The following is a 25,729-nucleotide window of genomic DNA, read 5'->3' as shown; positions in this document are numbered from 1 at the left end:
TGTTTTTTTTCCTTCTCTTTTCTCAAAGAAAGTGATTATATGTATCCGGAAATAGTGAAAATACAGCATCGATACAATGCTCGACTAACAAATAGGAAAATTTATTTACATTTTCTCAATATTGTTACTGCTATTGCTCTTCATCGTCATCTTCGTCCGAGTCTGAGACATCATCATCTGAATCCTGTCACACATACACCAAATTAAATTAAATAACATCTGATTATCTGTTTACTTAATGAAGGGATTAATTAAGTACATACAACAACTACAAGTTGGCTCCGGATGCTTTTGTGAACAAGTGAGATGATCCGAATTAATATGTACATTGGTAGTATGATTCCGCTCGCTCTTAGAATCAGCACCTGCTCACATGACATAATTTCAAATTAACAAAACAACAGAAAGGAATTGAATTGAATTGAATTAGACAAACATTATTAATTTAGGAGACACTTACAATGAGGATTGGAAGTGGGTTATCTTCCTCTTCTTCGTCTTCTCCGGCGAGTACAATGTATGTATGTCTCACTAGTAAGAGGGCCATGAACTGCCATCAACAAACTCAATATCATTCCTTAAGAAAGCACTCCATATTTAGTACTTATAATTTAAATATAAATTAACCAAGGCGAACATGATGGATTTAGCTGACTGTGTATTTATTTATTTTCAAATTTGGTGGAGTCATGGACCACATAATTTAGCAAAACTTCAATCATTTGTTGTGTTGTTCGAATTTAAACTCAAAAAGTACACTATACTACTATAGCCCATAAATTAAATAGCATAGCTTTAGCTGGGACTAGTCCATCATTCATATTTAAGGATCTTTACCAGTTCATAATTTTCATTAAATAGCATAGCTTTAGTTGGGACTAGTCCATCATTCATATTTAAGGATATTTTTTATTAGGATCGAAAATTCGCATAAATGATTACCATTAGCGCTAGCCATCGGCAATAGGCGGCGCCGGAATCAACGGATGAAGCGCATTGAGGGTACTCATCGCTTCTTGGGCTTTCCGGCTCATGTTCTCTCCGGGGAACTTGCAAACTATCTCTGCAATTATCAAAATGCCACTCTTTTTAATTTATGATTTTGCATTAGCTTGGACTAGGTAGCCAAAAAAATACAAAGAACAGGGGCTAAAACGTTTGGAGTATAAACTTGGGGTCCCCTATATAGCAAGTTGTAAAGCAATATACGCCCGCTTTACTTGAAATTAACACCGCCTCGCCTAATATAAAATTAAAATTCTCTCTGGCAAAATTTGTAACACGCGTATATGCTGCTACCAACTGGCAACATTGTAGTTTGTGCTTCCGGTAAGCCGGCGGATTACAATCCGGCGAGGTGTAGTAAAAAAATATTAAGAATGATTACCTTATCGTTACTGCCGCCTCGATCAACTGAGATTTCTTTGAAGGTACTGTATAACCAGGCTCATATTCCTGCAAATTTAATCCGAGTCAAAGTAAGCACTTAAAAAATCAATGAATTGGGAGATTTTATCTTTAAGTAAAGGAAATGGAATTGCGTATCCTAATTAGAAGGAAGCCAATAGAAGCATATCGAAAGAGAGCTCCATGACTTGGACATAAAGCAAAAGTTGAACTAAAAAAGAGGGACTAATTTTTATGCCATAAAATTTCGCTACGCAACAAGAAAATGGATGATGATAATAACCCAAAAAAATCGAATCCGAAATATATGGCTACAAAAGTTTCGCCCATTATAATCCTATGATCCTAACATGTAGTAGTAAGATTAATGATTAATTTCAAGATGGAATTTTGGCGAACCTGGAGACAAATTTCACAAGTTGTGTTTCCTTTCTCGTTACACCACTTCTGAATGCAATCTCTGTGTGCAAACTGATGCAAATGAAAATTTTTGTTTAGAAAGAAAGAAAGAAATTCAAATTTAAGGAACAGAGAGAAAATTTCCATCACCTTAACGGTACCAGAGCAAGCACAAGGAACTTCCAAGCTCTTGCAGCTTTCAAACTCTTCTTCATGGCATATTCTACAGTGAGCAACTGTATGATTCAATTTCAAATCATCGACGAACAATATTACTTCTTCTCCCATGTTTTTCCTAATTTTTAAAAGGGACTCAGAAATTCAAACCGAAGAAAAGCTGTTTAATTTCAAAAACTCTCTTGGCCTGTTCTGTTTTCTGTCCCTCTGCTTCTCTCTCTCCCTCTCTCTCTCTCTCTCTGCATGTGGAAAACTAGACTTTAAATAAAAAAAGGAAAGGAGGAAGAATTTACGTCAATACCCCTAATGTATCATTTCCTAATTCTTTTTTTTTTTTATATGATAATCATTTCCTAATTCCAGTATAGTAAGCTAAATCTGTTAAATTACTCTATTGTCAAAAAAAAATTACTCTTTTAGAAGCAGCAAAAAAATATAATACAGTAGTAATTCACTGTGTCAATATAATACAGTACATTTTATGGTAGCTCTCAATTGTGTTTTTTGTATTCTTAACAAAATATTTTATTTTTCTTTCAACAAATATAATTCTCGAAATGGGGATACATATCCCTATACTGTTAATTTTGCATACGTGGCACATAGTCAGCTAACCGATCAATATATTTGTGACATATGTTATATGATTCATAAAAAAAATTGACATGTCGCTTACTTTTATCTGATGTGTCAAATTTGTTTATGATTCAAATGACACGTATCACAAATATATTAGTTCGTTAGCTGACTAGGCGTGAACTGACGCAACGGGATGCTACGTATGTGTCATATTTGAAAAGTTAATAGCGAAAGGATATATTTTATCACTAACGAAAAAACATGATATTTTTTAGACTAACGAAAAAACGTGGGATTGAAAAAGCGTGGGATGAAAGTATACGTTTTTTTTTTTGAAATCCGATAATGTAATATCATCAACTGTAAAACTTTATTTTCCTGTTAATTATGTAAATTGGATTTTTATATTTTATGTTGGGACGAGGGGAGGCGAGGACTGACTGAGTCTAAACGCGTCTGCAGCTTGAAATTGGAAGTCTTTTGGCTAATCTAATGGTCTCAATGAATGAACGTGAGACTTTCTTCCAATAAATGTAGATAGATGATAATTGAGATGCATTCGTGCCTAACTGCTTATATTAATATTATCATCATCATAACTATGTTTCTAATTATAGAGTTGTTGCATTTTAAGGAAATTAGATCTAATCTAATTGCTCAATGGAAATTAGAAACTGCAGTTGACTTTCGCATTTGCAGGCTCTATTAGCCATCACCCATGACATTATAATTACGGGCATTTTTTTTATTATTAATTAAGTAAAATGGAAGATAAGGCATTATCAAATAGGATGAATAAAAGCTTATTTTTTATTTTTTTTAAAAAAAGTTTAACTAAGAATGTGGCATGTCAATGTAGCATATGGCATGGGCAACGATATTTGACGCATACAAGGCTGATTCTTTTACATCCACTTTCGTGGATCCCACTTTCCGGTCTCACTTTCGAATCAAATTATTCTCTCCGATAAAATAAAAATTATAAATTATTTATTTATTTATTTATTATTCTAAATCATAAATATTTATTTTAAATAAAATATTAATTAAAATAAATATAAAAATGATATTAGAAAAAATAATTTATATATACATAAATTTTATAAAAAAATATTTAAAATGAATCAAAATAAATTTTATTGCGAAATATTTGAAATGTAATTTATAACTCCGTTTTCTGTATTTCTCCATTAATCAGCACTTTCAAGTGATGATACGGTATATATACTTATTTATTCATGATTCCCTCACCTCTCCTGATGGGTTTAGCGCCAAGACGTTAAACTAGACATATATTTGTGCACTTCATAGAAGTACCACCATCGAAAAAAATTAACTTTAGAAATCTTACTGATAATTATTTCTTTTACATAATTTATGTTAGGGTTTTTAGAGATATCATGGATTTTATTTTTTTTTAGAGTAGATATTATGGATTTTCAAATCTTTGCAATAAAAAAATTACTTTTCAAATAATAGTTTGAAATAATCCCTTAGATGATATGACGTAAAAAAAAATAATTTACCCTTTATAAGTATTCTTGAACGATATTTAATGATTTAGGAAAGTTGCCTGCAATCTTTTCTTTTAAAAAAAGTTATTTTCAATCTAAATCGAGGGAGAGGGAAATCTAAATTGAGGGCGAGGGAATATGGCCATTGAATTGCTGTGTGACCAAATGATTTACAAGTGATATTTAATGTACCTTTTATTGAGCATAAAAGAAAATGCACTTTAGTAACCGGAAAATGATCTTCAATGTAAGTTGAGTATGGGTAAACTTGTCACTGAATTGTTGCGTGAGAAAAGATAATTGATCAAAGGAATCAAGTGCAAACATAAAATTGAGTACTCTTTTTGTTCCTCTGTGATGTGAGCTCCAGTACTATTTGAAAATTTTGTTTTCCATACTTGAATTTGAACAGTCCGATCTCCAACCAATGGTCTAATAACCTTTTAGGCTCTAGATAATTTAAAATATTAAATATGCTCTCTCTCCCCCCCAAAGACTATGATTATACGCAAACGCGCTCTTCAAAATTTTATTATGTGTAACGGTGATTTTGTGGTCATTTTGTCAAACTCTATGATATTTCTCTCAGACAGATTACATAATTTTCATTTATCTACCGATATTATTTTGAGAAGAAGGGATTATAATAATAATTGTATATAAATGTCAAGACGGTGGCACACTGGCACTTGCGTTGCGATCTATTTGCAATTTATTCAGTCCACCAATTTTGGAGACATGCAAATGTCAAAGAAAGAAACAAGGAACTGCATTGAACTGTTTTTTGTATTACAATTGCTACTAAGGTTTAAGCAAGTGGTCTGCATTAACACGCTTCTCCTAATTTTACTCGCAACTCTATAAATCCCAGCCGTCCATTACAATATTTTTTTGTGATTAAGCTGATGGACTCCATCCATGTCTCTATCACATTCACATATGGGAGAATCTAGATATATTCAGGAAAATCAAGCCTCCGACAAGATATACAATTGGCTTCGCAGTCTCATAATTTTATTTTTTTCTCAATGCAAATTTATTCTAAGCCGGTAGGTATTTGACACGTTCGTTAATCTAGAAATTTTGTTTTGGTTTTTAATTCTTTTTTATTATCAGAAATTATGTTTGATTTTCAACTTTTATTCTCTTAAAGTAATTTACCATGCACTTTCCAAATTTTAATACTTCCCTGTAGAAATTAAATATAATTTTGTCCCCAAAGTGAAATTATGGCCGTCATGTTGTGACTATCGAGATCTATTATTGCTTGCTTACCCAGCCTAATTATTGTCGACTTATTATACGTGACGAACACCAATAATGCCAATTATAGGATTAAGTGAGACACATATGCATATTGTTAGCCGCGTTTTTTTTCGCATCCGCAAACACGATTTTTCGTCATTCAGTTCATCTTTTTTTTTAACTACACATATTGCTAGGTTTTTTAATCTATTTTATTCTCAAAAAAAAAGGTAAATTATTAAGCTGAAAAGCTAGGAAAAAGGAATGCTCTTTCGCTGAGTTAGATCATTTTGAAAAGCTTCATGGAATAGAATTGGGAAGGACCAATCGGAAGATAGTGTATAATATTGCTAATGAATGACGTTACCCCACGAATGATGAGGATAGAGTAGCAGATGGCTGATTGTTTCATTTCTTTGCTTTGAAGCGCAATTCCAAAACGTCGTCGGTTCGGATGCCCCGTTAGGCGTCAAGTCAAAATATTTACATTTTCATATTTCATCCCATTCCCAGATTATAGGCCCATAAACCCATCAGGCCCGTATTATCAATGGCCTAAACTGGCATGACAATATTTTAATTTGTGCTCGTAAGATTGACGTGTCTATGGAAAAACTCACTTAAAGTAAATATTTTGTAAGTTTGGTTTTTCAAGTATGGGAAACCGAAAGAGTCGTTTTCCATTGTAGCTTGCAAAAGGAGATAGCTTATTGGAGCCAACCATAAGGGATTGGAGACAGATACTGTGTTTCTTTTCATTGTTTAGGTTTCAAATATGGAATACGAAAATGACACTATCCATAGCAACTTCGTTTGTCAAACACGTCTGAACTCTACAGGCAACTTTGTAGAGACCATTCATAGAAAACTTTGTTTTGATTAAACTAACTAGCTCACATTATCATTCACGACATCGCCCTTTTTTCTTCTTCATGACAAGCTTCTTTGTTAGCGAAAAAGATTATTAAGGTGATTAATCATCTTAGAATTCTTTTATACACATATATAAATATAGGAATATTATTAATTAAGCTTATTTGACCGAATCGAACTGTCTCAATTAGCGACTATTCTCGGATGAAAATCTAGTCCTCCAAACTAGGGGCCGAAGCACAAAAACCGTGATATCGTCGATAACGTCGTCGACCACAATTCGACTATCGGGAAGAATTAAACGAAAGTTTGAACAAATATTAAAATAATACCGTTAAATATCACACAAATACGAACATGGTCAGAAACCAAAGCAGGAAAAGGGTTCATAAGAATCATAAAAAAACACTGCACCATCGTCTTCCCCCACAAAACAATCCTTCTCGACAGTGGATCGGAACATTGAATGAAGGTAAATCGATTATATTAACTAATCGAGCAATAATCATCTTAGAATTCTATCTCGAAAAGTATAATAATTCAAAGTTATGAAACAAAGTTTCTATTTTGGTAATTATTTAAATCAAATAGAAGTATAAACCAATCATATAATTTTGATCCATATCGTTCCCAAGTTTGGAATTTTTTATAATTCACTTTATATACTCCCAGTAGAGACCACTTTGAAAGTGAGAATCAAATTCAATTGTTTGAGAAAGTGTATATTTGAGTTAAACTATGATGGAAATTATTTAACATAGCAACTCAACATATATCGATATGGACTGTATAACTTTTAAAATCCTAAGAATCTTGAATCGATATGGACTGTATAACTTTTAAAATCCTAAGAATCTTGAAGATAAGAGTTTCTTTAAAATTTCTAAATATCTTCTAAAACTCCAAGAAATAATTTATTTATTTTTGAATTAATCAAGAAATAATTTATGATATTACTTTTCCGAAATATCTAGATTCACAGCATTATTGGCACTGGACGATTGGGTGAGGTCAGTTCCATGACTTTGACATGTTTTGTAATCTAACGAACCACTTGTCTTGTTAAGATGTAGATCGTTATATGAACTTTAATTATGAACAAAAAGATAAAGTAATGTTTAATGAAAATATCTTTTCGAAAAATGAAACTTTTTAGCTTATTAACTCAAATAACCAACTGTAATACAATTAATACTCCCTCCGTCCCAAATTAGATGTTAATTTAGGAAATTTCACACAAATCAATAAAACATGTTTTTTAGTTAATTTTTCACCATAATTATGATTGTATGGACTAAAAAATTCTCATGAAATATGTGGGTGAAATTGGTGAAGGATAGTACATGGGGACATGAGTGTGAAGATGGTGAAGGTGTTGAGGGTATAATAGAAAAACATAATTAATGTTTTTTAAACTTGTCAAAATTTGTATCTAATTTAGGATAAAAAATTATGTTTATATTAACATCTAATTTGAGACGGGGAGAGTAATAAACAAGCTTATCCTAAATTAGAAGATTATTATCGTGTCATTAGTTTAGGCCTTCCGTTGATGAGTCATAATGTAATTGACAAGATTCCAACTGAAAGCAGGTTTCTTGGAAGATTTCACAATCACCGTCTATCTTCGTAATGTCGTACTAGTACACTTTAATTGAAAACTAGGACCGATGACCTTCAAGGGAACTCAAAACCATGTACCACATGCAAAACTCCTATATTATCCTTTGAGTTTTTATTAATCAAAACATTTTATATACTATTCATTATCAACATCCAGAGGTCAATAACTTGTCCAAAAAGTCTATAAATACAAGTTATTACAGATCATAGTTAAAAACACATTCATTAGTAAACCATGGAAGCCAGAAAGCAAGAGCATAGGATAGTGGTGGCTGTGGACGAGAGTGATGAGAGTATGTATGCTCTTTCATGGTGTCTCAAGAACTTGTTATCTCAATACACGGACAACACCACACTCGTTCTCCTCTACGTTAAACCTTCGCCAACTGTTTACTCTTCCTTAGACACAGCAGGTTAGCTGGTTTAATTAAGCTAATTGTAATTGTTTCTTAATTCAGCTATCAAGTAATTAAACTAATCTGCTGAGTTTTACTTACAGGGTATGCTTTCTCTAATGATGCGGTTGCGGCTATAAGGAAATACAGCAGCGAACTGGTGGATTCCGTCATGCACAGAGCTGAAGCTATCTACAGTAACTATGACGACACCAATGTATACTATTTAACACTTTCCAAACAACTCCTAGCTCATATCTTTCTCTCTCTTCTTCTTTTCTAATATGATGAAATTATTATCGATTTCGTGCAGATAAGAATCGAGAGAGTGGTCGGATGTGGAGATGCTAGGGATGTCATATGTAGTACTGTTGACAAACTGAGAGCAGACACCTTGGTCATGGGCAGCCACGGTTATGGCTTCATTAAAAGGTAGTGTAATAAGTACAAACAACTCAACTTACTCTTTATAATCTAGTTTCAGGCATTTGAGGTTGTAAAAACTGGTATATTTATTTCTATTCTTGCAGAGCTATTCTGGGAAGTGTAAGTGATCACTGTGCCAAGAATGTCAAGTGTCCAGTGGTGATCGTCAAACGTTCAAAGGACAATTGATATCCGATTTATATGCCATTCCTCGAATTTCCATTCTCATAGAAATAGTATCTAAATTTGTATGTTTGAATAAACATAACTACTCCCTCCATTTCCCAATAGATTATGTTTTGGTTTCAAATGGTATTGTGTAACTAGTTAGATATAATGAGAATATTTTTATCCAAGAAAATATTTCTCTAAGCTATGAATTATGTTTTACTAATTTAAGAAAGCTTAAAGAAATATTTTTTTCAATAAAAATACCCTAAATGCATTTGATTAAATTACACAATGCCACTTTTAACCAGAACATAAGTATTGTAAAATGGAGGTAGTATATCAAGTATCACAATCGCATGGAGCAGGTTATATACTCCTTAGGTTTCACTATAGTCTGGATAACCTACCAGCTCATTCTCACCAAGTTCAAACCCATGACCTCAAACTTGCTACACCGCGTCAAATACAATTCAGATGCTTCCATTACAGTCACTACTCGCCACAGTAATATAGTTATCCTATTAACTAATTACTACAACCTGACCAAAGAATGATTTAATTGAACAACACAAGATAATGAAGGCATTATTTAGCTGAAATTGACTACCACGTCAGTAGCCACGACTTAAACCATGGATTTGCTCATTCTTTCCATGATCTCACGGTTCCAAAAGAAAGACAAAGTACTCTAACCAGATAAGCCAGGCTCGGCCTGCTCAGGGAAAATGACTGCTCAAAATCATAAAAAAAGAGCAACAGGCTACAGACGATGGTAACCTAGACATAGCCGACTAATTTCCAGAACCATCTGTAGAAGAGACTTGAGTTTGCAATTTAAGTGAGATACTATCGACAGCCAGAACTATACAGAGGCACCTCAGGCAATTCTATTAACATCCATAACTCCAATAGAAGAAAAGCCAAGCTACCTTGACTTATCAAACTACTCGATCATGGAGACTGTTTCTATTGAATGATTTTCCATTGACATTTAAAGTGACTGCAAAAGCTAGTATTTCAAGGCATGAAAACAAACTACATCCTACAGCATACTATACAGAACAAAGTGAAGGCTTTCATCTAAACTTGCCATTCAGTTCTTAACCAAATGTGACTTAGTCATTCAATCCTAACAATGGGTCTGCCAGACACATGGAAAACCCGGCAAATAAATTTAGCAAAAATAAAATAAAAATACCGCCATAGAGAAATTAACAAACAAGAGATGCATCAATAGTCATCATCATTTAATAACAAGCGCAAAATCGTCGAATGCCAATACAGAAAAAGATCGAAAAACATTGTATTCGTTTGTCAATGAAAATAGATAATTCAAGCAAAAACCACTCCTAACCGGAGACATCGCCAACTACTGAATTATGCAGCTAATAAGAAAACTGCCTACTGCTCTGCCTCGGCCTCAGAACCACCGGTCTGGTTGTTGTGCTTCCTTGCATACCTCTGGTTCCTCAAAAACTTTGGGTCCATCTAAATCATCCAAGAGAAAAAAAAACAGAAATCAGTTTACATGTGAATAAGATCTGCACACACAAAAAGGATAAAAGTAAGATGAATCAAAGAAAAAACATTACCCCTCTGGTGGAAGTGTGTCTATGCCTCTTGGGCTTCTTGATTCCGTTCCTGTGAGCCTTGCGAGACTGGTTATGAGCTGTGTGATTCTTAGACTTTGCCATTTCTGTGTAAACAAAAAACACTTCACCAATCAACTTAACTAATACTATAACACAAGCTAAGAATAATGAATCCATTATCAAGTCGGCCATGGAAGAGCAGAGTGAATTTACCAGATGATCGGCGGGGCCTTCCCTTCACAACAGTTGCAGAATGAGAGCTAGGGTTTTGATCTTTGTGAAGGAGGTGAAATATATAGTGTGTGAAATTTTGCGAATAGGTGACTAATAAGAGTACTTTTTTAATTGCGTTGATGGGCTTTGAGATTTCAGAAATTTACTTTCGTCCCCGCTTTATTTCTTCACTTTTCTTTTGAGTCCCCCTTGGCCTTTCTCATCGAATCAACTCCTGCCAAAATCATTTTATGTAGCTAATCACAATTTGACATGATTTATTTTTCACGTTCATCGGTTCATGGATTGAGGGATTTAATAGAAAACTTCAATCCGTGTCCAAAATGAACTCAGATCCTTACAAAGCAATCTGAATCCCCAAATATTTATCTATGACTATAAAATATGATATGATATAACTCACGACTAATCGACAATAATCTTAATTGACGAAAATTTTAGTTAGTATCCACTGTCCAATGAGGCAAAGAAGACCCTAGATAACTCTCCAATTTTCGATAACCCGATTACATTGGATTTTATAGACGATAGAACCTAAACACTAGACATACGTCGGTTCTTAATTGAAGGGTCCAATTGCAAATTAAGAAAGAAAAATATGAATAGTTTAGGGACCCCATTGTAATATCCCTCATGTAATTTAGTGGGATTTCCCTGGTTAGTTGTGTCATTTATCCGGGGGATCTCTCAACGAATCGAATCGTCAACAACAATGACGCTGAAATTCGTCATTTTTCTATCCTCTTTTTTAGTTGATTGATTTTCTGGAGGCATCAATCTGAGGTGGACCACGATCCAATCTTCGATTCATCATCAACCCAACTTTAGATCAACTTTGATCTTTGAATTCTCCATTCGGTTCCTCCACTGATTGGAAAAGGCGATGTTTCTGTTGGACTGGTTTTATGGTGTCCTTGCCTCTCTCGGTCTCTGGCAAAAAGAAGCTAAAATCCTCTTCCTAGGTCTTGATAACGCCGGCAAGACTACCTTGCTTCACATGTTGAAGGACGAGGTTGGTTTTATTATAGAATTCCTTTGTTTTTTCGGAAATTTCATATTTGGATTCATCGGAATTTCACACGGGAGAATTATTGTCTTTATTAATGACTTTTTAATTCGATTGAATTTCAGAGGTTGGTTCAGCATCAACCAACTCAGTATCCAACATCAGAGGAGCTCAGTATCGGCAAAATTAAGTTCAAGGCTTTTGATTTGGGAGGCCATCAGATTGCTCGTAGAGTCTGGAAGGATTACTATGCTAAGGTTAGCTATAGAGTATAGACGGATTCGTATCTATTGTGGTCTTAACTTTCTCCGTATGTGTTTTTGTTTTCGATCGTTGCCTAGTTTAGAAATTTTACTTTTTTTTTTAAATTCTTTCCGAGTTGAGCTAATTGCCTTTACTCAGAGTTGTTGAGTGTCTTTGAACCACTGTCACTAGTACCATTTCATGCCAGTTTCTAAGTTTGATGCTTTTGATTTCTTTGTCGGTTGAGCTGGTCAGAAACTATAATACTGTTTGAACTTGCTATATATACCCCAAGAGTGGCTTTCTTTCTTTTGATGCATTGCATAAAGATAGATGCCATTTTATTCCAATAGTAGTTTCTCCCTGGAAAAAATTACTCGTATTTAGTTGAGTTTTTATTTCTTATGTAATTGTTTTTGCCATCTTTACATGATACCCTCGCTTTAAGCTGTTGTGCAACCAACTGCTATCCATTGAACCATGTATATGTCAGTTGTATGATTGTATAAACATATATCTTCTTCATGGATCTATTGGTATGAACAATTTGTTCACTGAAAATGAAGTTGGGACAAGCCACCAAAGCAGAATGCCAGCAAGCAAGTTCTATTTGAAACAATAACTTGTATTCTTTCCTATGCTAGTTTCATGTCTTCTTTTTTATTTTCTTCGTTGATCTTAAATTCGTATCACTGTAAATTGGTAGATATCCTTTCTTTGTTGACTTAGGTGGATGCTGTGGTGTACCTTGTGGATGCCTTTGATAAAGAGAGATTTGCTGAATCCAAAAAGGAATTGGATGCACTCCTTTCCGATGAGTCTCTAGCCAATGTTCCATTTCTCGTGTTGGGAAACAAAATTGACATACCATACGCTGCCTCTGAGGACGAGTTGCGTTACCACCTCGGCCTGACCAACTTCACAACTGGCAAGGGAAAAGTCAACCTTGCAGATTCAAATGTTCGCCCCTTGGAAGTATTCATGTGCAGCATTGTTCGGAAAATGGGATATGGTGATGGCTTCAAATGGGTCTCTCAATATATCAACTAGGCTAGTGGTTGGTTTAGAATGAAATATCAAGAGACTGTCAAGAAAAATTACCACCATGCTTTTCCTTACCTAAGATTGTGTTTGTTCCTGTTTGATTTAGTGTCAAAGTGCTGTGTAAGTTTGGATGTGCTTGTGTTTGGAAAGAGGGTATCGACATATTGTTGTCTCTGCATTGTAAAATTTACTTTGTGGCAGAAAATTTCTTTGGTATTCTTGTTTGTACAATGGGCTTGCCATTTCTTTATAATTGTCCTTAAAAATATTATGTTTCGAATGAATTGCTGGTCATAAAGATTGTTAATCAATAGACTATCATCATGCATCAGTTTGATCTCTTTGTAGAAAGTATTCTATATAAGTAACTGAAGATTTGTTTCAGATTTGGTCATCCCAAAATTCTCAATTGAGGAAAATATAAAAAAGAAATCAGGTCCGCTTAAAGTTTGTTCCTTTTTTGCATACTCTTTTTTTCCAGCATGCAATCAGGTTCCTTTTTCCTATTTTGACCCAATTGACTTTTCTTGTTTTGGCTCTTTCTCCAATATATGTACTAAAACAAACATGCAACCGATCCCCTCACTCTCAAGTATATATTCTGATATTCAGAGAGTGAAACTATTCCAGGAATTAATGGGAAACTACAAATCCTGCGCCGTTGTAGGACAGTGGAGAGGCTCAAGAACAGCGAAACTGATCGATAGAGAAGGAAGGCTGAAGAAAATCAAGGTACCTGTAAAGGCTATAGGATTAATGATAGAGGAACCACAACACTTTGTTTGTTCAGTCATTGATATACTCACAACTCGACGGATAACTGCCATGGAACCCGACTGTGAGCTTTTGGAGGGAAACTTTTATGCTCTAGTCCACGCAAGCAGGCCGTTAAACACTATGGCTACTGATGCTGAGATTCTCAATATAACGACGATGTGCGGTGGTTATATTAAGAAAGGATTATTATCGTCGAGATTTATGAAAATGAAAGGGAACGTAAATAACTTCCAACGTTATTGCTCTGTGAGTGTAAAGAGGAATCGGTGGCGTCCTGCTTTGGAGACTATTCATGAATTTTGTTACTAAAAAGAATAGCAACTGCAAGTTTTCCATTTTCTTTCTATAATTCTGGAATTGATATATATTCATATGGATTCTGTCAATAATCTATGTAGAGTTGTCAAAATATTGTTTATTTTAATTGATTTTATTATGATTATATTACTTATCAAATGTTTATGACTGGCTGACATTGCAGGAATTCGAATCAAAAGACTAAATTTGAAATCAAACCAAATTTGGACTAGCTAGAATTCTGAATAGAACAGAAGTTTACGACTATGTAACTTAGAAAACTTACTCTTCCCCCAGTCCTAAGGTGAGTTGTTCCCTTTTAAATTTATCTTTCTGTAGAAATCATCTCTCGAATTTAAAACAAATTATCTTTCTTTTGAAGTTTCGAATATTTTCAATTGTATAATTAGTACAGTAGAATATATAAGCTCTGAAAGAGTTTCCTGGAGAATCCGCCACTGAACGCATGCTTTCATTTAAAACACCAGGTGCTGACAGTTTAACGGCCCGGCCCGGCCCGTACCATCACCTCAAATCTAAAGATTTAGACTTGAATATAACTGGAGAAATGACGGTGAGCAAGTTGCAAAAGAATTCTTATGTTGCACCAAATTACCAAAATAAGATAAAGAGTTGAAAGAGTAAAGAGAGGTTGAGAAAAAGAAAAGAAAATGAGAGAGAGTGATCGATCTCTGTCATATTGTCGTTTTTTTTTTTTTTTTTTTTTATTAAAGAGTAGTATTGCTGAATTAGGATAGGAGGTGTTTTGTTAGAGATTTCGCGGTAGTCAGAATGAGATTGGTTGTCGCCAGAAAAAGGGTCGTACAACGTTATTTGGCCATGTTCGACCTATAGTGGTCTGCAAGGGTCGCTCATCGAAAAGCGTGATCCGGTGTACTTATTCTCGTATGAAAGTTTTAATATTTAGTGAGTGTATAGTTGTTGAGAGCTAGCTTAGTGATTGCTAGATGTCTTTTAGAGAAATCTTTAGGAAGGGTTTGTATACCCGTCAAATGGTAAAACTCCGATTTGCTTCAAAAAAAACGGATCTAGAACATTTTAAGACGTAAATCGGTAAATTTTATCGTTAGGTGAATGGGCCAGGCCTGACTATAAAGGGCCCGATGCCATTTTACCAGACAGGAGGAATTTTATTTTTTATTTTATTGAGAAGATGACTAGGGGATCTTGACTTTTTTTTTTGAGGAAGGGATCTTAGACTCTTGAGAATGGAGATTCTTAGGAAAAGAAAAGGGGACAAACTCCTGCAACTTGCCTAGGGAAACTTTCCTAGAAACCTACTACCCCTTTTTCACCAAATTCCTTTATTATTTACGTACACTTAATTCAATCCAATGCTATATATAAATCCTTAATTACAGAACAGAGAAATTTTGGCTGTGTTCCATCCAGAAAATTACATATGTATATTTTTTTTAATACATGTAAACATTTGTAAACGGAAAACGGAGGGGTGAACGGATGTAGTCCGACCGGCAATGGGAATGCCGGTCGGACTGATTAATTTTGTAATTAAGCACTAATCAAAACCGGCATCGTTGTTGCCGGTCGGAGCACACCAAACCGGCATTGTCGTTGCCGGTCATGCTGTGAAAATAAAAAAAAAAAAAAAAATTGGACCGGCAATGAGGCTGCCGGTCCTGTTCAATAAGGCAACAACTCGGAATGCGCTCAACAAGCCTGCAACTTGGAATCTTACAACTTGGAACAGCTCAGAATATGGGTTGATTCCAAGTTGCAGGCTTGTTGAACGCATTCCGAGTTGTAGCCTTATTGAACTGGACGGCAGCCTTATTGCCGGTCCAGTTCAATAAGGCTACAACTCGGAATGCGCTCAACAAGCCTGCAACTTGGAATCAACCTATATTCTGAGCTGTTCCAAGTTGTAAGATTCCAAGTTGCAGGCTTGTTGAGCGCATTCCGAGTTGTTGCCTTATTGAACAGGACCGGCAGCCTCATTGCCGGTCCAATTTTTTTTTTTTTTTTTTTTATTTTCACGGCATGACCGGCAACGACAAAGCCGGTCTTGCTTCGACCGGCAACGACAACGCCGATTTTGCTTAGAACCGGCAATCCCACAGCCGGTTTTGTGTGTTAATTAAGGTGATTAGTGGTAATTAGTCGGACCGGCATTTCAAAATCCGGTCCGACTCTTTTCTGTTCACCATTTGGGTTTACTGTGCAAAAATGTACTGTACCCGTGTTCCATCACTCAACCGCAAATTAAGTTTGCCAAAATACCTATGGACATATGTACCATTTTCAACCTTCAGGGTCAATCTGGTACAAACCCTAATCACTATAATTGGTAGGTACTCCAATTAGAACAGAGGTCATTCGAAAAGCTTGTTTATAATCCAATATTATCTCTTCGATTTTTGGAAGAAAAATAAAAATTCACAGTACAAAATAAAAAATAGCAACGCGTGTCTTGTTATTACCATAGTTTATAAAATAAAACAGTTCTCATTTTCAAATTAGTGAAGCACTGTGGTGTAAATTTAATTTCTGATGCACATTAACTTAAGGAAAATATGGAGGTAAATGCCAGTTGTATCAAAGAGTAGTTTGTTAGTCGCAATTAATATGTGAAGCAAAAAATCAAAGAGTAGTTAAATAATGCATGATTGATTTTGCAACTTGAAGATGAAAGATAATGTTATCAAAACGCACGAATCGTCTCGTCATATTTACTATTGCTCCAAGATTAATACACTGACAGTACAGTACTGTTGTTCAAGTAAATCATATCTTCAATAAATATTTTTAAAATTGAATTTTGACCATTTTAAGCATATATATCGATATAGTATAAGTATGTTTCAGAACTAGATTACCAATACTAATATTATAATCTATAGTTTTATAGAGAAGTAAGACATAAGTTCGCTTCTAGGTCTGAGTGCATTGAATTAAAGATTTTTCTAAAGTTGCACCGCCGAAATTGTAGATGATCACCCACTAATATTTCATCGTCTGAGATTCCCTGTCAATTTCTTTTTTCTTGTTCTGGATTATTTAATGTTGATCAGTAAATATTCATTTATTCTTCTATACAATATATGCCAATACCAAAAAGGAAGAGTTAAATTCACCGTCCATATCTGTGATTGGGTATCCTTCCTGGCCTCCCTTTCAAGCTAAGCCATATACTGTATTGAATTATTTGATTTGCCATCAATACATATCAGACTCACTTAGTGATGATGGGCATCTGGTCTTTGGCAACCATTATGTGAATTTAAAAGTTGCTAAAATTCAAAATTAGAAATTTATTGCAAGTAATATCTATAACATTTTAAAAAACCTTAACAGCTACAAAGAAAATGTCATGCATCAACTATACTTTTCTTCAATGTTGCTATTAAGAAAGTGGCAGTTGAATTGACTTCAATTTATCTAAAGTTTCTTTTTTGATGATCATTAATTTATCTAAAGTACTTGTATACATAATTTGGAAATTAATCAAAACTTAATAAATAAGATTATCCAGTCAACAACTTGCAAATGTTGTTAGACTACCACTACTCAAAGCAACATTTCTTACTTTTTTTCTTCTTCTTGTTATTACTATTACTAACAAACTTTAATCAGGAGATCCAAAAATGAAAGCAAAGCCCATCTCTTTCTCTTACATCACTTTAAAACGTACCGTTTGGCACATAACACACTATATAAATACACACTTTTGCATCCCATCTCTCAAAAACTTTAAAAGAGAAATAAAATCCACAAGCTAACTCTAATGGCTTGTAGCACCACCACTACCCTCTTGATAATTACACTCCTAATGGGAGTGGTGGTAACAATTACTCAAGCCGGAGTTGAACCGTTTGCTTGTGACCCGAACAATGAAATGACGATGAGGCTGCCGTTTTGCAGAGTGAAGATGCCAATACACAAGCGAGTGAGGGACCTCGTTGGGAGGCTGACATTGCAAGAGAAAGTCAAGCTACTAGTCAACACTGCTTCGGCGGTTCCACGGCTAGGGATCAGAGGGTATGAGTGGTGGTCGGAGGCTCTTCACGGTGTCTCCAACGTGGGGCCCGGAACCAAGTTCGGTGGTGCATTCCCCGGCGCCACTAGTTTCCCTCAAGTCATCACCACCGCTGCTTCTTTCAACGCTACTTTGTGGGAAGCCATTGGACAGGTAATTAATATTTTTTCCTTTCTAATTTATGAAATACAAATTCCTATTAGAGTGATGCTTTATTTATCTGATGAATAATTATGTAGTACATAAATGTTAAATTTCGAGACGTGTGGATGATCATGATCGTCCATCGGTACATTCGAATGATATTATGTTAGATTGTGTAGTCGTTGTTCAACAAAGCTTAAATCTTTGAGCTTTCAGAGTTCTCTGCTTTTGCTACTTGTTTCAATTATTAAGTACATTTGGTATTGGTATAGTATTAAATGAAGCGTTCAAATAATTCATTTCATCATATTTTAGTATCATTAGAAAAAAATTAAAAAGAAAAAAACTCGGCCATTGTTTTATTTTATTTATTTTGATGCTGTGCGCTCTGTTCTACTATAATCAAAGTGTAACTTATCATATCAGATCTGATTTTATGATTCAGATATGGTAGGTTGGTCATACTACAAATTATGGACGGACGAATCTTGCTTTAAAACAATATACTATAACCAGTCACTCAGTCACACAACTTGCACTTGGGGGTCACTTTCAAATGATGCCTATATACGCACCAAATTAAATCTGAGCCGTCGATAGATTGGGTAGAGCACAATCTTGAAGAATGCAATTTCCTGTCACGAGACATATATCTACTAGAATAGTTATAAAGTATGGGATAAGGGACCAATCATAAATATTTCGGCTGGATGTGTACTTTTATACCAAGCATCAAACAATATAAACAGATTATCCATAAACCTCTCCATCTAAGACCACCTTAATCTGTTGTACGGAGTAGTTAATGACTTTAATCAATTGGGAAATTAAGCACGCCTATTTTACACTACCTAATGTTCATTCTATGTTTATGTTAACCAAAGTGGTTAAGGGCTGTTTATTTGGGAGATTATAAAAAGTTTAATTAGTACTGTAATTAATGATCAAGTTGTTTGCGTAGGTAGTGTCAGATGAAGCACGAGCAATGTACAATGGAGGCGGGGCTGGGCTGACATATTGGAGCCCAAACGTGAACATATTTAGGGACCCAAGGTGGGGCCGGGGACAGGAAACTCCCGGTGAAGATCCTGTTTTAGCCGGTATCTACGCTGCCAGTTACGTTAAAGGTCTACAGGGAAACGACGGTAACAGGTTGAAAGTGGCGGCGTGTTGCAAGCACTTCACTGCCTACGACCTCGATAACTGGAATGGGGTTGATCGCTTCCACTTCAATGCTAAGGTCTTGTTTGCTTGTTTTTACATTTTTGTCATCATCTTGTCTTAATCCTACTTTGCTTATAAATCACGATTCTCGCCAAACAAACAAACATCAAAACGTTATACACAGCTGGATCGGTCTTTTTTACTTATGTTTTGCAACTTGCAACGCAAGTGGCATTCACCAATGATTTTATTGTTTCTCACGTGGGAACTTTTATTGGCACGTGTTTATTACAGGTAAGCAGGCAAGACATTGTGGATACATTTGACATTCCGTTTCAGATGTGCGTCAAAGACGGTAACGTCGCCAGTGTTATGTGCTCTTATAATCAAGTCAACGGCGTCCCCACTTGCGCTGACCCAAATCTCCTTAAAAAGACCGTTCGCGAACAATGGCGTCTCGACGGTTACATCGTATCGGATTGCGACTCCGTCGGCGTGTATTTCGACAACCAACATTATACATCGACGCCGGAAGAGGCGGCGGCTGACGCCATTAGAGCAGGTTTGGATTTGGACTGTGGGCCCTTCCTAGGTATACATACGGAGGCAGCAGTGAAGAAAAAGCTATTGAGTGAAGAGGAGGTCAATAATGCACTAATCAACACATTGACCGTGCAAATGAGGTTGGGTATGTTTGACGGTGAGCCGTCAGCCCACCCTTATGGGAAATTGGGCCCAAGTGATGTTTGTAGCCCAGCCCATCAAGATCTCGCCCTCGAAGCAGCTAGACAAGGCATTGTGCTTCTCAAGAACCGCGAACGGGTACTGCCTTTACTCTCTCACCACCATCGGACCGTCGCCGTTATTGGGCCTAATTCGAATGTCACCACCACCATGATCGGAAACTACGCCGGTAATTTATTAATTTTGTGCATGACAATAAATAATCCTGATTTTTCTATAATGGGCTTTTAGTAACTAGTTTTGGGCCCATTAGGTGTTGCATGTGGATACACAACCCCATTACAAGGACTAAGAAAGTACATGAAGACCATCCACGCGCCAGGTTGTGCAGACGTGGCATGCCTTGACGATAGGAAATTCGGTGCGGCCGTGACTGCCGCCAGTCAGGCGGACGCCACCGTTCTAGTGATGGGCCTTGACCAGTCTGTCGAAGCTGAGACGAGGGACAGGACCCACCTGCTCCTACCAGGCTGACAACAAGAGCTGATCACCAAAGTCGCCAAGGCCTCAAAGGGGCCCACGGTGCTAGTCCTAATGTCAGGGGCCCAATTGATATCTCTTTTGCCGAAAACGACCCGAGGATTCATTCCATTTTGTGGGTCGGGTATCCGGGTCAAGCTGGCGGTGCAGCCATTGCCGATGCCGTGTTTGGAACCATTAATCCAGGTTTGATTATTTCAAAATTTCGTTTCATTTTTCTAAAATGTATTTCCTTTTGTGACCAAAATTTGGTTTTCAGGAGGGAAATTGCCGATGACGTGGTATCCACAAGATTACCTTAAGAACCTACCAATGACAAATATGGATATGAGATCAAGCCAATCGACAAACTATCCTGGAAGAACTTATAGATTCTACAAAGGCCCTGTTATCTACCCATTTGGCCATGGACTAAGCTACACTTACTTCATCCACACAATCGCCAATGCACCCACCATTGTCTCCGTCCCTCTAGACGGCCACCGCCGTGGCCCCGCCACCAATACCACTACCCTCTCGGACAAGGCAGTCAAAATAACTCACGCCAGGTGTAGCAAGCTCTCCATATCTCTCGAATTGGATATCAAGAACACCGGCTCCGTCGACGGCTCTCAGACTCTGCTCGTTTACTCGTCTCCGCCGGAAGGATCGTCGCACTGGGCCCCACAGAGACAGCTGGTCGCTTTCCGCAAAGTCAACGTGCCTGCGAGAGGATTACAGAGGGTTGGGATTAATATTCACGTATGCAAGTATTTGAGCATCGTCGATAAATTTGGGATTCGAAGGATTCCGATGGGTCAACATAGTATTTCGATCAATGGTGATTTGAAGCACTCTGTGTCTCTTAAAGCAGAGACTCTAGGAGTCATCAAGAATTGATTTTTAGGTATCATAAAGTTTGATTAAGATATTTTTGATTCTTTTTTGGGAATTGTTGAATGTCATATTTAATATTCTTGTAGTTCATCTAAGATGAATATAACTTAAATGCGAACCAACGCATTTGAGAATTGAATGAATGAATGAATGAGATAAAAGAATACTTGGACATGCTTTGATGGATTTCGTATTGATCACTATAGGTCCGTATATATGAAACTTTGAAGTAAAGCTGGACTTAAGTGAGCCGGGGGGACTAAGTTTTAAATTGAGTTCAAGTGTTGGGGACTGAAGATAACTCGTATCGATAATCTTGAATGAGATATTAATTATCTATCGTCTCAGATTGTTAAAATCTGAAACTTGAAATTTCAAGGTAAGACATACTATCATTGTTTCATTATCTTCGGTTCTAGATACTCAAATATGAAACATTTAGCATGACTCAATTTTGTTTGGTGGCTATCCTCTTTAAGAGCGTTAAATTTGTTTGCTCAATAGCTACAATTATTTTCAATGGGGTTTTTCTTGCTCAATCCTACGGCATTGCTCGTGTTCTTTTTGAATCAACGGGGTTTTTCTTGCTCAATCTGCTCGTGTTCTTTTTGAATCAACGGGGTTTCGCTTGCTCAATCCTACGGCATTGCTCGTACTTTTTTGAATTGGATGCTTTAATTGTTATCAACGATAGTGACACCTATTTTTTGTCGTCTAGAAACATAATCTATAAGATCAAACGCTTATCTACAAAAATTGTTTCGTGCTCTTTTGTATATGCTAGCAGAGACAGTAATTGACTCATCCATTAAAATTAATGGACGGAGACGGTTATCGATTTTTATGTATCACATCTCCGATTTGGATTGATGAATGAATAAAAACCCCTCGTGTTATCATAAAAGAAAGAGCGTGAACTTTGAAAAGTCGTTTTGTTAAGGACATTTTACTGGGCCTTCTGATTTTAGAAACAAAATGGACTTGCATCAACATGTCTTAAACTTTTGTCATATAAAGCAAATCATGCAGGGCCATGAAGACTTGCTATGACGACTTTTTACTTCTTTTTTGAATTAGTACTACTAATTGACTGGAACATAGATTAGTTTTCGTCCTCCAAAATCAAAATCATAATTACCTTTTGTTTTAATTGGCAGTATATGAATTATCATGTAGGGTACCATTATGAGTATGCTAATTTATTGTTTCACATGTCGAGTTTAGGACAATTACGGACGTTGCAGATATTACTTACACAATGATTGATCAAGTTTAAATCTAATCCCTTCCAAGTAACTCTATAATGTAATGGTCTCTCACATATACAAAGTTTTAAGTATAAGGAGTTACTTTATAAAATGATTTATTAAGGTCAATTAACATGTTATATTCCTAACTTGGATTTCAAGTTTTGTTTATATATTCACGGGAATCTAATGCTCTGTTGTGGGGAAAAATACATTGCACCAAAACTTTTTCCTTGTATGATAGCAAAAGGAGATGAATACACAGTACTGGATTGAGAGAGCAAGGTATATATATGGTAAATAAATATTCTATTTCTTTTTTCCATCGAAAGCTTCATAATTTAATATTGTCAACTTTAAAACATTAACTGACAGAGTTGAGAGCTTCAAAAGATTCCATATATATGAAAACTCTCTCAGTTTCCAATTTGGTGGAGCCAAAATGCAAAGCTGAAATCGAAACTTTTCACATGTTTGTTCCAATTATTGTGAGAACAATTTTTCTTTTTTTCTTCTCATTTTTATTTTAATTTAATGCCTTTCATATATATTTGGATAACTCAGTCTATTGGGTTTTGTTTGGAAATCCCAAGTCTGCTTCACTGTCATGTGGGTCAACATACTACAAGCACTGCCATTGTATCAGCAAACGTTAGCAGAATGTCTCTGACTTTTGAGCTCATCTCTAAATTAAATATATTTATGCAATCGTTTGTTTCTGTTAAATTGCAATCTAAAATATATATACGTACGTATACGGTATAATATGTATGTGCCGAGATCGAGAACACTGAAAATGTACTTAGAAAACCCTATTTAAAAGTGAATTTATTTTTCCTGAATTGCCAACCGGCCGGAATTGTCAACTGGAAGTCTTAACTTTTGACGTGTAAAAGTTGGGATTCTTTCCTTTAGCTGGAAAAAACTTGTACAAAATAAAGAGGTTCAGCTCTACACATGCATGTCCAAAACTAATACGATAAATTACACAATTAATAGTAATTTTTCGACTATTGTTATCTGGTTTAAATTAGACTTGTGTTTTTCGTTAGCCGAGCAACTTCAATGGCCATTTTAAAAAGCTTTAGTAATAGAAAGCTTTAAATAAATTACTCCACACTTGATCCCTAATTAGTTTGCAGAAGAAAAGGAAAAAAAAACCTAAAAATTGGACACCATCTCCACGTGAAATCTCATCCGATCACGTGACATTTTTTTTCTTTTAAACATTAAAAAGATCATGACAGTCTAATCATGCAGAATACTACAGTAATAATGTGCTTTAGTACATGATATTTTATGATGATCACTGCAAACTCATCAAAAAATAAATAAATAAATTGATGATCACTGCAACAATTACAAAACACCGAACCGGCGAACCCAAACCAAATGAGCTAACAACTTACTAACACCTGAGAGATTAAGCACGAAGTTAAAATATTGTAGTGGTTTTGACATTTTGCTGAACATTGCACTTACCGCACCCTTCTAACTTTTTATTTGGAAAATGCACTCTATATTAGATCCATATGAATGTTTACATCTTTTAACATTCAAGTCCTTTTTTTTATTATAATTTTATAAATGGAGTATTTTTATTAGTTAATCATAAGTGATCAAGTAAAATTGTGTTAATTGTTTACAATTCTATTATGAAAATTTAATCCTCAAAATTAAAAATCGAAACACAAAAATCATAGATATTATCAATAACATCGTCTACAATTTTCCGGGGGATTACAAACGGAAGTAAACATATGATCAAGCCCCTCTCTAATCGATCCATCATTCACTTTTTATAATTTTACTACAATACGTTTTTTTTTTTGTTTTTTTTTTTTAATTTTACTACAATACGTTATTGTAAAGATCTACACATCTATTATATATGAAGCTGTGATGGGAGAAAAAAGAGAGTTGGATTTCAATAAAATCCAAAAATTGTAATTGCAGGGCCAATTGGCCAATTATAGTTGTGGAGAATAATGAGACTGGTAGTGAAATTGTCCTTAGTAGATTAAATGATTAATGGCTCTTACATGTTTTTCTAAATAATTTTATCTTGATGAAAAGGGAAGAAGGAAACATTGCATGTGACATAAATGGGTGTGTGAAATGTTGTTCTCTTTCATTTTGCAAAATGTCCTTTAAATAGGAATTTCTAATTATTGGACTATTTTCATACAAACATACAGCTAGTAGACTTTCATATATATTCACATTGCACCTACCCTAGCTACATTAATTGAGAAAATTACTCAACTTTTTTTTTTTTTTTTTAAACCTATTAATTTCAATTTTGGTTCAAATACGAAAGAAGCGAAAATGGGTAATGTTTTGACTTCAAAACTAACATAATGGAACTTGTGTTCTTTGGGATTTTTCTAATGGAACTTGTGTTGAGCTGTATGGGACTTGTGTTCTTTGGGATTTTTCTGATAGAAACAAAATGGACACTACAACTAATAAGTTGAACTGTCATATACATATTTAACTTTGACCTTGTACAATTTTATTATAGTATTCAAATCTGGATGCATGTCGGAGTGATACCACTGGTTTGATATGTTTGGTGGTACTATTAAAGTTTAATATGGTTGGTTCAACATGGAACTCAAGATAGTTTTTTTCAAAGTAGAATAAAGTATCGAACATAGTTAGGAATATGTGTGGTTAATTATAGTCAAATTCTATAATATATGTTACATTTGACCTATATTATTATACACCATCACTCTCGGTTTTAAATTATTTACACAAGAAATGATCTTACTCGTTTTACCCCTTATGTAGCTTAATAGCTTATTGCATGCATCTCTTTTAGTATTCTACAGTCTCTATAGTTTTGACCTAAATCTGGTTCAAATACTTGTATTGTATAGGTGTTATGAGTACAAGTGATCATAAACAAAAATGTACAACTCTCGTTGATGAAATATTGGAAACTAGCTAGCCAGACCGGATCACAACGGATTCGCATAATCTCAAATTCTCAATCGCCGGCTCCTCGTATATAATCATGAGCATCATTTTTCTCTTCAATATATAAAA

General features: G+C 35.3%; 6 protein-coding genes across 6 annotated transcripts; 4 read left to right on the top strand and 2 right to left on the bottom strand.

Annotated features, from left to right (window-relative positions):
• Window positions 1-130: 130 nt before the first annotated feature.
• LOC139884665 (uncharacterized) lies at window positions 131-2,094 on the bottom strand. The gene is made up of 7 exons (XM_071868667.1): window positions 1,957-2,094; window positions 1,807-1,878; window positions 1,388-1,455; window positions 943-1,063; window positions 461-550; window positions 273-365; window positions 131-184 (listed from the first exon to the last, which is right to left on the bottom strand). The coding sequence occupies exons 1-7, from the start codon at window positions 2,092-2,094 to the stop codon at window positions 131-133; spliced, it is 636 nt and encodes a 211-aa protein (XP_071724768.1).
• Window positions 2,095-8,052: 5,958 nt separating this feature from the next.
• On the top strand, window positions 8,053-8,827 carry LOC139884658 (universal stress protein A-like protein). Its single transcript, XM_071868661.1, has 4 exons — window positions 8,053-8,230; window positions 8,317-8,429; window positions 8,526-8,644; window positions 8,743-8,827. Exons 1-4 carry the CDS (start codon window positions 8,053-8,055, stop codon window positions 8,825-8,827), a joined length of 495 nt encoding a protein of 164 aa, XP_071724762.1.
• Window positions 8,828-10,210: 1,383 nt separating this feature from the next.
• On the bottom strand, window positions 10,211-10,503 carry LOC139884662 (large ribosomal subunit protein eL29z-like). Its single transcript, XM_071868664.1, has 2 exons — window positions 10,402-10,503; window positions 10,211-10,297 (listed from the first exon to the last, which is right to left on the bottom strand). Exons 1-2 carry the CDS (start codon window positions 10,501-10,503, stop codon window positions 10,211-10,213), a joined length of 189 nt encoding a protein of 62 aa, XP_071724765.1.
• A 1,015-nt stretch (window positions 10,504-11,518) lies between these two features.
• LOC139884659 (small COPII coat GTPase SAR1A) lies at window positions 11,519-12,934 on the top strand. The gene is made up of 3 exons (XM_071868662.1): window positions 11,519-11,647; window positions 11,767-11,898; window positions 12,614-12,934. The coding sequence occupies exons 1-3, from the start codon at window positions 11,519-11,521 to the stop codon at window positions 12,932-12,934; spliced, it is 582 nt and encodes a 193-aa protein (XP_071724763.1).
• Window positions 12,935-13,495: 561 nt separating this feature from the next.
• Window positions 13,496-14,014, top strand: LOC139884664 (uncharacterized). Its single transcript, XM_071868666.1, has one exon. The coding sequence runs from the start codon at window positions 13,496-13,498 to the stop codon at window positions 14,012-14,014; it is 519 nt and encodes a 172-aa protein (XP_071724767.1).
• Window positions 14,015-17,768: 3,754 nt separating this feature from the next.
• On the top strand, window positions 17,769-21,431 carry LOC139884661 (probable beta-D-xylosidase 2). Its single transcript, XM_071868663.1, is given in 6 exon segments — window positions 17,769-18,173; window positions 19,126-19,404; window positions 19,623-20,241; window positions 20,326-20,610; window positions 20,613-20,738; window positions 20,812-21,431. Coding segments are annotated over 6 exon segments (2,334 nt in total).
• The last annotated feature ends 4,298 nt before the right edge of the window (window positions 21,432-25,729 follow it).

This window comes from Rutidosis leptorrhynchoides, unplaced genomic scaffold, assembly GCF_046630445.1.
Source record: "Rutidosis leptorrhynchoides isolate AG116_Rl617_1_P2 unplaced genomic scaffold, CSIRO_AGI_Rlap_v1 contig585, whole genome shotgun sequence".
In the NCBI taxonomy this organism is placed as follows: Eukaryota; Viridiplantae; Streptophyta; class Magnoliopsida; order Asterales; family Asteraceae; genus Rutidosis; species Rutidosis leptorrhynchoides.
The sequence above is the reverse complement of the archived record's forward strand: the minus strand, read 5'-3'. Positions and strand labels throughout refer to the sequence as shown.

Bases quoted from the DNA above. Each gene is read 5' to 3' on its own strand.
- LOC139884658 (XM_071868661.1), top strand. From the start codon at position 8,053: ATGGAAGCCAGAAAGCAAGAGCATAGGATAGTGGTGGCTGTGGACGAG. The intron at 8,430-8,525 runs GTATACTATTTA...GATTTCGTGCAG, and splicing joins GTAACTATGACGACACCAAT to ATAAGAATCGAGAGAGTGGT. The intron at 8,645-8,742 runs GTAGTGTAATAA...CTATTCTTGCAG, and splicing joins GGTTATGGCTTCATTAAAAG to AGCTATTCTGGGAAGTGTAA.
- LOC139884662 (XM_071868664.1), bottom strand. From the start codon at position 10,503: ATGGCAAAGTCTAAGAATCACACAGCTCATAACCAGTCTCGCAAGGCT. The intron at 10,298-10,401 runs GTAATGTTTTTT...TGGATGATTTAG, and splicing joins GACACACTTCCACCAGAGGG to ATGGACCCAAAGTTTTTGAG.
- LOC139884659 (XM_071868662.1), top strand. From the start codon at position 11,519: ATGTTTCTGTTGGACTGGTTTTATGGTGTCCTTGCCTCTCTCGGTCTC. The intron at 11,648-11,766 runs GTTGGTTTTATT...ATTGAATTTCAG, and splicing joins TTCACATGTTGAAGGACGAG to AGGTTGGTTCAGCATCAACC. The intron at 11,899-12,613 runs GTTAGCTATAGA...TTGTTGACTTAG, and splicing joins GGAAGGATTACTATGCTAAG to GTGGATGCTGTGGTGTACCT.
- LOC139884665 (XM_071868667.1), bottom strand. From the start codon at position 2,094: ATGGGAGAAGAAGTAATATTGTTCGTCGATGATTTGAAATTGAATCAT. The intron at 1,064-1,387 runs GTAATCATTCTT...TGATAATTGCAG, and splicing joins GAGGCGGCAGTAACGATAAG to AGATAGTTTGCAAGTTCCCC. The intron at 551-942 runs GTAATCATTTAT...TGTTGATGGCAG, and splicing joins GCCGATGGCTAGCGCTAATG to TTCATGGCCCTCTTACTAGT.
- LOC139884664 (XM_071868666.1), top strand. From the start codon at position 13,496: ATGCAACCGATCCCCTCACTCTCAAGTATATATTCTGATATTCAGAGA.